The sequence below is a fragment of the Coturnix japonica genome, chromosome 2 (assembly GCF_001577835.2).
Source record: "Coturnix japonica isolate 7356 chromosome 2, Coturnix japonica 2.1, whole genome shotgun sequence".
In the NCBI taxonomy this organism is placed as follows: domain Eukaryota; kingdom Metazoa; phylum Chordata; class Aves; order Galliformes; family Phasianidae; genus Coturnix; species Coturnix japonica.
In genome coordinates this window covers 134,733,619-134,743,943 of record NC_029517.1, presented here as the reverse complement: position 1 = coordinate 134,743,943, position 10,325 = coordinate 134,733,619, and the positions used below count along the sequence as shown (strand labels likewise).

At 51.3% G+C, this 10,325-nt stretch overlaps 1 protein-coding gene across 1 annotated transcript in view; it reads left to right on the top strand.

Annotated features, from left to right (window-relative positions):
* Positions 1–9,084, top strand: part of LOC107310649 (microtubule-actin cross-linking factor 1-like) — a 51,650-nt gene extending 42,566 nt beyond the window's left edge. The window contains exons 19-22 of the mRNA XM_015856482.2: positions 1,821–1,990; positions 3,486–3,681; positions 6,274–6,414; positions 8,971–9,084. Of these exons, the coding sequence (XP_015711968.2) occupies positions 1,821–1,990; positions 3,486–3,681; positions 6,274–6,414; positions 8,971–9,084 (621 nt within the window). The remainder of the gene's footprint in view (positions 1–1,820; positions 1,991–3,485; positions 3,682–6,273; positions 6,415–8,970) is intronic.
* The last annotated feature ends 1,241 nt before the right edge of the window (positions 9,085–10,325 follow it).

Here is a 10,325-nt window from a genome sequence, read left to right as displayed (position 1 = left end):
GATGGGGGGCAGCAATGGGGGGCTGCCCCATAGATGGGGGTCAGAAATGGGGGTCAGCTGTGGGGGCTGCCCCATAGATGGGGGGCAGAAATGGGGGCTGCCCCATAGATGGGGGGCAGAAAAGGGGGCTGCCCCATAGATGGGGTCAGGAGTGGGGGGCTACCCCATAGATTGGGGCTGCAATGGGGGTCAGCAATGGGGACTGCCCCATAGATTGTGGTCAGCCTCATAGATGGGGGTCTGCAATGGGGGGGCTGCCCCATAGATGGGGGGCAGAAATGGGGTCAGCTGTGGGGGCTGCCCCATAGATGGGGGTCAGCAGTGGGGGGCTGCCCTATAGATAGGGGTCAGCAATGGAGGTCTGCAATGGGGGCTGCCCCATAGATGGGGGTCAGCAATGGGGATCAGCAATGGGGGGCTGCCCCATAGAATGGGGGCTGCAATGGGGGACTGCCCCATAGATGGGGGTCAGCAATGGGGTCAGCAATGGGGGGGCTGCCCTATAGATGGGGGTCAGCAATGGGGGGCTGCAATGAGGGGCTGCCCCATAGATGGGGGTCAGTAATGGGGGGCTGCCCCATAGATGGGGACTGCAATGGGGGGCTGCCCCATAGACGGGGGGCAGCAATGAGGGGCTGCAATGGGGAGCTGCCCCATAGATGGGGGGAAGCAGTGGGGTCAGCAGTGGGGGGCTGCCCCATAGATTGGGGTCAGCAATGGGGTCTGCCGCGTAGATGGGGGTCTGCAATGGGGCGGTGTGGGACAGTGTGGGTCAATGTGGGTCCATATGTGGGTCAATGTGGGTCCATATGTGGGTCCATATGTGGGTCCATATGTGGGTCCATATGTGGGTCAATGTGGGTCAATATGTGGGTCCATATGTGGGTCCATATGTGGGTCAATGTGGGTCCATATGTGGGTCAATGTGGGTCAATATGTGGGTCAATATGTGGGTCAATATGTGGGTCCATATGTGGGTCCATATGTGGGTCAATGTGGGTCCATATGTGGGTCAATGTGGGTCAATGTGTGTCAATGTGGGTCCATATGTGGGTCCATATGTGGGTCAATGTGTGTCCATATGTGTGTCAATGTGGGTCAATGTGGGTCCATATGTGGGTCCATATGTGGGTCCATATGTGGGTCAATGTGGGTCCATATGTGGGTCCATATGTGGGTCCATATGTGTGTCAGTGTGGGTCCATATGTGGGTCAATGTGGGTCAATGTGGGTCCATATGTGGGTCCATATGTGGGTCAATGTGTGGGTCAGTGTAACCCCCTATCTCTCCCCATAGCGCTGCCTTATAGATTGGGGTCTGCCCCATAGATAGTAGTCAGCAATGGGGGGCTGCCCCATAGATTGTGGTCAACCCCATAGATAGTAGTCAGCAATGGGGGGCTGCCCCATAGATGGGGGTCAGCCCCATAGATGGGGGTCAGCAATGGGGGCTGCCATATAGATGGGGGTCAGCAATGGGGGCCTGCCCCATAGATGGGGGTCAACCCCATAGATGGGGGTCAGCAATGGGTGGGCTGCTGCCCCATAGATGGGGGTCTGCAATGGGGGGGTTGCCCCATAGATAGGGGTCAGCAATGGGGGGCTGCAATGGGGGCTGCCCCATAGATGGGGGTCAGAAATGGGGCGGTGTGGGGCAGTGTGGGTCAATATGTGGGTCAATGTGGGTCCATATGTGGGTCCATATGTGGGTCAATGTGTGTCAATGTGTGTCAATGTGTGTCAATGTGGGTCAATGTGGGTCCATATGTGGGTCAGTGTGTCCATATGTGGGTCACAGTGACCCCTATCTCTCCCCATAGCGCTTCCATCGCTGGTTCCGCTCTGGTCGCCCCCTGCTGGAGGCGTCGCTGCGCTGCGGGCGGGAGCTGCTGGACACGGAGCTGCAGCAACGCGACAGGCTGCAGCTGCAGCAGAACATGCGACAGTGCAGGGAGCAATGGGACAGGATAGGGGCTAAATGCAACGACAGGTAATGGGGTGTTATATGGGGTTATATGGGGTGTATGGGGTGTTATATAGGGTTATATGGGGTTATATGGGGGTATATGGGACACGGAGCTGCAGCAACGCGACAGGCTGCAGCTGCAGCAGAACATGCGACAGTGCAGGGAGCAATGGGACAGGATAGGGGCCAAATGCAGCGACAGGTACATGGGGGTATATGGGGTGATATATGGGGTTATATGGGATGTATGGGGTGTTATATAGGGTTATATGGGGTTATATGGGGGTATATGGGGTTATATGGGACACGGAGCTGCAGCAACGCGACAGGCTGCAGCTGCAGCAAAACATGCGACAATGCAGGGAGCAATGGGAGATGATAGGGGCCAAATGCAACGACAGGTACATGGGGTGTATGGGGTGTATGGGATGTATGGGGTGTTATATAGGGTTATATGGGGTTATATGGGGGTATATGGGGTTATATGGGGTATATGGGGTTATATGGGGTTATATGGGGTTATATGGGGTTATATGGGGGTATATGGGGTTATATGGGGTTATATGGGGTTATATGGGGTATATGGGGTTATATGGGGTTATATGGGGACCCCCCTATATCCTGCCATCCCGCACTCCTGCATACGCCCCACTCCTCGCTCCACGCCCAGTTCTACATCCACACTCCTGACATCCCCATTCTGCATCACTCACTCTAGCATTCCCCTATTCCTGTATTCCTCCTCTATCTTGCGAGTCCCTCATTCTGCATCCACCGTCCTGTCATCCACCCCCATTTCTTTGCATCCCCCATGTACTTCAGCCCCACTCCTGCATCCCCACTCCCTGCATCCCGTCTTCCTGCATTCCCCCCCCTGCATCCCTATTCACTGCATCCCCTAATTCCTGCTATCCCTCCCATTCCTCAACCATTCCTGCATCCCCCCACTCCTCCATCCCCGCACGCCTGCATCCCCACTTGCCATGCATCCCTATTACCTAGCATCCTCATTTCCTGCTCCCCCCATTCCGTACATCCACACACTCCTGGCATCCCCCATCCTGCATCCCCTCCTGCATCCCCCCACCTCCTGCATCCCCCATTACACTGCATCCCCCCCAGTTCCTATGACATCCCCCAATCTCAGTGCAATCCCTATATCCTGCAATCACCCTCTCTTGCATACCTCACTTCAATGTATCCCACATTCCTGCAATTCTTCTCTCCTGCTCCCTGCCTGCACGTAATCCCACCAGGATACCTGATCCTCCTTCTGGCGATCACCCACTCACTTGCCAACCTTCTCTCCTGGAATCACCTATTGCCATCGCAATCCCATGATCACTGCACTCCTCCATTCCTGCTCCCACTTCCTGCATCCCCCCTTTCAATGCATCCCCAAATTACTTCACCCCACTTCCGCCACCCCACGTCCTTCTTCCCTATTCCTGCATCCCATCATCCTGCATCCCCACTCCTGCATGTTCCCCCATTTCTGAACGCCTTTCCTGCATCCCAGATCCCGCACCCCCAAGCTGTTGCATTGGCAGCTCCAAGCCGTCACCTGTTTGCACACCGACATCCTGCAGACGGCCTCCCATCGAAAGCGCTCAGCTCCTCCATTCTTGCTGCTGCAGCCACTGCGCATCCACGCTGCACACCGCACCAATGCTGCCACCAATGCAGCTGCGCTGCTGCTGCTGCTGCTGCTGTGCGTCAGGCTCCCGCACGGACGCGCTTCAGCATCTTCATGCAGCTGGCGCGCAGTCCCCAGCTCCTTCGTTGAACAACCCTGGGGGGGAGACTGGGGGGATATAGGGGATGATGGGGCATTAAGGGAATATGGGGGGAATATAGGGCGAAAATATGGGCGGATAATGGGCGGGATATGGGGATTATGGGGGGATAATGGGGCGGCATAGTGGAGGAATATGGGGGATATGGGGTATATGACGGTGGATATGGGCGGAATATGGGGGGAAATAGGGGGGATATGCGGGATATCGGGGCATAATGGGGGGATTATTGGGGGAGATAATTGAGGGAATATTGGGAGGAATATGGAGGGGGAGTATAGCGGATATACGGCGGGGATAATGAGGAGATATGCGGGGATATGGGGCAATTATGGAGACTAATGGGGGATATGAGAGGTATAATTAGACGGTGCGGAAATATGGGGGGAGATAAGAGAGGGGATAATTGGGCGGATTATGGGGGATTTATGGCGGGATATGGGGGATCATGGAGGTGGGGATTAATGGGGGGATGAAGGGGATATACGGGAGGGTAACTGGCGGGCGATCATGCAAGATGAATACGGGAGGGATATGGGGATGTGGGGGATATGGGGGGAATATGGGGGATAATGAGGATTTTGGCGCCGAAGGAAACGGAAAAAATATGCGAGACTATAGGAAGGGATATAGAAAGGGGAAATATGAGGGAATATGGGATATGGAGAGGATATTGGCAGGAATAATGGCGGATTTAGGGAGATGAGGAGGAATATGGGGAGCATATGGGAGGAACTTAGAAGGGGAGGATAAGCAAGAGGGGGGGAATATGTGTGGACAGTGGGGACGAATTTGGGGGAGGAGTTGGGAGAATATTGAGGGAAGGGTAACGATGGGGGATATGGGGGGATCAAGGGGGGGGGCGGTTATTATAGGAGGGGGCATAATTGGGGGGACTATGGAGGATATATCGGGGGATATTGAGGGGGATGGGGAACTCAGAGGTGCCACACAGCTGGGCGGTGCATGGGGTCTTGTGCACTTTGGTGCGGGGGGCAGGCGACCACGACCCATATACCACATTTTTCCCCATTTCTCCCATATCTCCCCATAATCCATATTCCCCCCATATCCTCCCATCATCCCCCGCATCTTCCCACAATATCTCCCCCATATCCCCATCTCCTCCATATCCCCCCCATCATCCCCAAATCCATTATCCCCTATATCCACCCATATACTCTCCATTATAACCCACCCATATCCCCCCAATACTCCCCTCATATCCCCCAAATAATCCCCCCCATATGCCCCCCATATCCCCAAAAATCCCCCATATCTGCCCATCTTCCCCCATCTCACCCCAAAATATCCCCCCAATCTCCCCCCAATTAACCAACATATCATCCCACCACAATAATCCAACCAATATCACCCACCACTTACTCTTCCATATCCCCCCCCAATATCCCCCCAATACTACCCCCACGTTATACCCCTCATATCCCACTTCAGTATCCGCGCCCGATAATCCCCCAATCATCACCCCCCATCAATAACACCCCCAACAATTAACCCCATATCTCAATCTCCCTCATCTCCCACATACATCCCCCATATAACCCGCATGATCTCCCCCCAATATCCCATATTACCACACCATTACTCTTCAATATCACCCCCACCAATATTACCACCCATACTCCCCCTATCCCCTCATATTCCCCCCAATATCCCCCATTCCCCCAATATATCCCTATATCCCCAATCCCCCCACTATTATCCATATTCCCCCCATACTCCTCCCAAATATCCCCCATAATCGCCCGCACTTTAAGAACCCAATTATCTCCCCAAAATAAAATTCAAACCCCAATATCCCCCAGTATTCACCCCCATCATCCCCACCATAAAATACCCCATATCTCTCCCGCAATATCCCCACCATATTCGCAAACCGCACTATCCCCCATCTCCCCCCTATCTCCCCCATGATATCCCCATACCATCATCCCCCCATAAATGCACCCCATGATCTCCACCCAATATCGCCCTTGATCCCACCATACTACTTGCATATCCCCCCAATAATTCCCCCATTAACTCCCCAGGCCATTCCTCATAGCCCCCATAATCATTCCCCTCATATTCACCCAAATACTAATCCCCCTAATAATCCTCCATATACACCCCCCGCACTAACCCCCCAAATATCCCCCCTCATTGTCCCCCAATATACCCATATCTCCACCCCATTTACACCCCCAGTATCGGCCCCCATATCACCCATCCTCCCCCCCGTAATTCCCCTATATCCACACCGATCTCCCCCCATCACCCCATATCCCCTCTATCCCCCCCATACTCCCCATATTCCCCCCCCCAATATCCACCCCGTACACCCACCCAATATCCCCTACTAGTCACCCCAATATCCCCCCCACCTGCCCTGCCACCCATTTTACACCCCCCCCCCCCCATAGACCCCCACATATCCCACCTCATAAATTTCATGTCCAATCATTCGTTAAGCTGACCAGACTCCCTGGTCACCCCCAACGTGCTCACTAGGCTGCAGAGCTGGACGTCTACGGCGCAGATCGCCCAAGCCAGTCCAGCAGCGCCATTCGCAGCGCATCCCGACAGACCGCAGCCGCGCAGCCAGCAGCTGCTGCCTCCATGATCGACTCGCCTGCACCACAGCCCATGACAGTACAGCACCAAGCACGAGCCCATCAAAGAAACAGCCCAGTATACCTATTCCCAATTGCCCATTTCCATTATACCCATCCTAAATATCCCATCCCATCCATCTCCCATTCCCACTAATATACCAAATCTCTAATATCATAATATACCCCACCATATACCCCATCCCATATACCCCATCGCCATAAAATATCCCATAAATACCCCATCCATAATATTCCAATCCATCCCATCCAACCCATCCCATACCCATAATATCATCACGCATCCATCTAATATCCACCCTATATATCATTCCATCCTGATCCCATATGACCCAGTCCCATCCCACCTGATATACCCCATTATTAGCCCCAGATAACCCGCATACGAGTCCCGATAATAACCCCATATAACCCATTAATACTATATACCCATAATAACCCCAATATCGAATATGCCCTATGTACCCCATATATTGCCACAATTATAATACCCCAGATCAACCACCATATAACCCCTTTTATCAACCCATATAACACATTATATCCCAGTATCAACCCCATTAGTAACCCCACTATTTACCCCATATTAACCCCATAATTACCCCATATAACCCACAATAACCCCTTATTAAACCCCAGTATAACCCCGTTATACCCCAGTATACCCCATATAACCCCAGTATTAACCCCAATAACCCAATCATAACCCAATATACCCCATATAACCCGAATAAACGCCCTTATACACCCTCATAATACCTCTAATTTATCCCATTATACCCCATGCATAACCCGCATATTAACCCAATAACCCATATACACCATATAACCCATATACACCCATCATCACCATACTAAACCCATATAACCCCATATAACCCTTATAACCCCATATACCCGTATACCCAATATACCCCCAGCTATAACCCCAGTATAACCCCAATATACCCCATATACACCCAGATAGTAAACCCCATATACCCCTCTATACCCCATATAACCCCTATACCCCCATAATAAACCCATATAACCCATGAGTAAGCGCGTCATATAACCCACTTAATTACCCCCATATCACCCCATATCACCCATTACCCAGTATAACCCCATAGTACCCATATTTTAACCCCATATAACCCCATTATACCCATTTATAAACCCATACACCCCCATATAAAACCCCATATAACCCAAATTATACCCCCAGCTAATACCCCCCATATAACCCATATAACCCCCATAATACCCCATTATTACCCCACTATTAAACCCCAGCTATAACCCCAATAGTACCCCGATATACCCCCCATATACCCCATATAACCCATAACCATATAACCCTTATAAACCCATAGAATACCCTTATTTCCCATATACCCCAGTATAACCCCAGGATATACCCATATTAAAACGCATTATAACCCACGTATACCCCAGTAAACACCGATATAAACCCATAAACCACTTTATAACCCCATTATAACGCCCGTTATCCCGCATATAACCCCACTTATAACCCCATATACCCCCATATAACCCCAATTATAACCATATAACCCATATATAAATCCCCTATAACCCCATATAACCCCATATAACCATTATAACCCCATATAACCCCATAATAACGCCATATCACCCAATATAACCCCAATTAACCATAATACCCCATATAACCCCATATAACCCCAATAACCCATATTAACCCCATATAACCCCCATAACCCCTATACCCCAGTATAACCCCATATAAACCCCATATACCCCATATAAACCCATATAACCCAATATACCCCATAATAACTCCATATGAACCCCATACTAACCCCATATAACCCCATGATAACCCATACATCCCATATTAACCCCGTTTACGCCCATGTATAACCCAATATTAACCCATTATAACCCATATAACCCCATATGTACGCCAGTATTAACCCCAGTATATACACCCATATACCCCCATATTAAACCCATATAAAGCCCCCATTATAACACCTAATATAACCCCCATATACCCCATTATAAACCCCAATATACCCCACTATAACCCCAATCATAACCCTATATAACACCCCAATACATCCCATACACCCCATCACCACCATGTACCTGTCGTTGCATTTGGCCCCTATCATCTTCCATGGCTCTGCATATGTCGCATGTTTTTGATGCAGCTTGCGGCCTGTCGCGTTGCTGCAGCTCCGTGTCCCATATAACCCCAATAATACCCCCAATAATAACACCCCACTATGAACCCTAATATACACCCCTATTGCCCATCACATAACCCATATATCACCATATACCCCCATGTAACCCTTTCGCAGTGCATTTGGCCCTATCCTGTTTCCACATTGCTCCCTGCACTGCGATGTTTCTGCTGCAGCTGCCAGGGTGCGGTATTGCTGCAGCTCCGTGTTCCAATATATACCCCACTAAGAAAACCCAATAACCTATATAACACCCCATACACCCCATATAACCCCATATAACACCCCAATTACCTGTCGTTTGCATTAGCCCCTATCCTGTCCCATTGCTCCCTGCACTGTCGCATGTTCTGCTGCAGCTGCCCAGCCTGTCGCAGTTGCTGCAGCTCCCCGTGTTCCAGCAGCTCACCCGCCCCGTCAGACGCACCACAGAGCAGAACCGCCTCAGCGCCCACGGAGTTGAGCCAGAGTAGACGCGACCAAGAGCGGACGACACAGCACGGATGGACACGCCAGCTATGGAGGAGAGATAGGGTCACTGTGACCCAATATGGAACCACACTGACCACTATGGACCACATTACCACATTGCACACAACATTGACACACATTTGACACAACATTGACCCACATAATGGACCACATATGGACCACATTGACCCACATATTGAACCCACAACCTTGCCCACACCGCGCCCATGTTATCTACCCCATCTATGGGAGCCCCCATTGCAGCCCCCCATTGCTGACCCCTGATCTATTGGGGCAACCCCCCCCATTGCAGACCCCAATCATATGGGCAGCAGCCCACCCATTGCTGACCCCCAAATCTATGGGGTTGACCCCATCTATGGGGGCAGGCCGGCCAGTTGCTGTGACCCCATGCCTATATGGCACCCCATTGCTGAACCCCATCTATGGCGGGCTGAACCCCATCTATGGGGCAGCCCCCATTGCTGGCTTACTATCTATGGGGTTGACCCACAATCTATGGGGCAGCCCCCATTGCTGAACTACTAATCACTGCGGCAGACCCCAATCTTATATAGCAGCGCTTATGGGGAGAGATAGAGGGGTTACAATGACCCAACACATTTCGACCCAACATAGAGACCCAACACTAATGGGACCACCATATGACCCACATTGAACCACATATGGACCCACATGACACAGCATATGGACCGCCCCACATAGATGGAACCACATATGGACCACCACATTTGGACCCACATATGGACCCCATATGGACCCCACATATGGACCCACAGGTTGACCACACATTGACACAATATGGAACACACATAGTGGACCCACATATGGACCCATCATAACTGGACCAATTGACACACATTGACCCACATTGGACCACAAAAATGACCCAATTGCGACCCACATAATTGGACCACATTATGACCCACATATTGACCCAACATATAGACCCACATATTGACCCACATGACCCCACATATGGACACATGACCCACATATGGACCACATATGGACCCACATATTGACCCACATCCTGACCCAAAATATGACCCACATATGGACCAACATATGACCAATATGGACCCATTGGACCCACCATATGACACATACTGACCACACCTGATCCCACACCGCCATTGCAGCCCCATCTACGACGGCAGACCCATTTGCTGACCCCATCTATGGGCAGCCCCCCACTGCTGACCCCACTGATCCTTCTCTC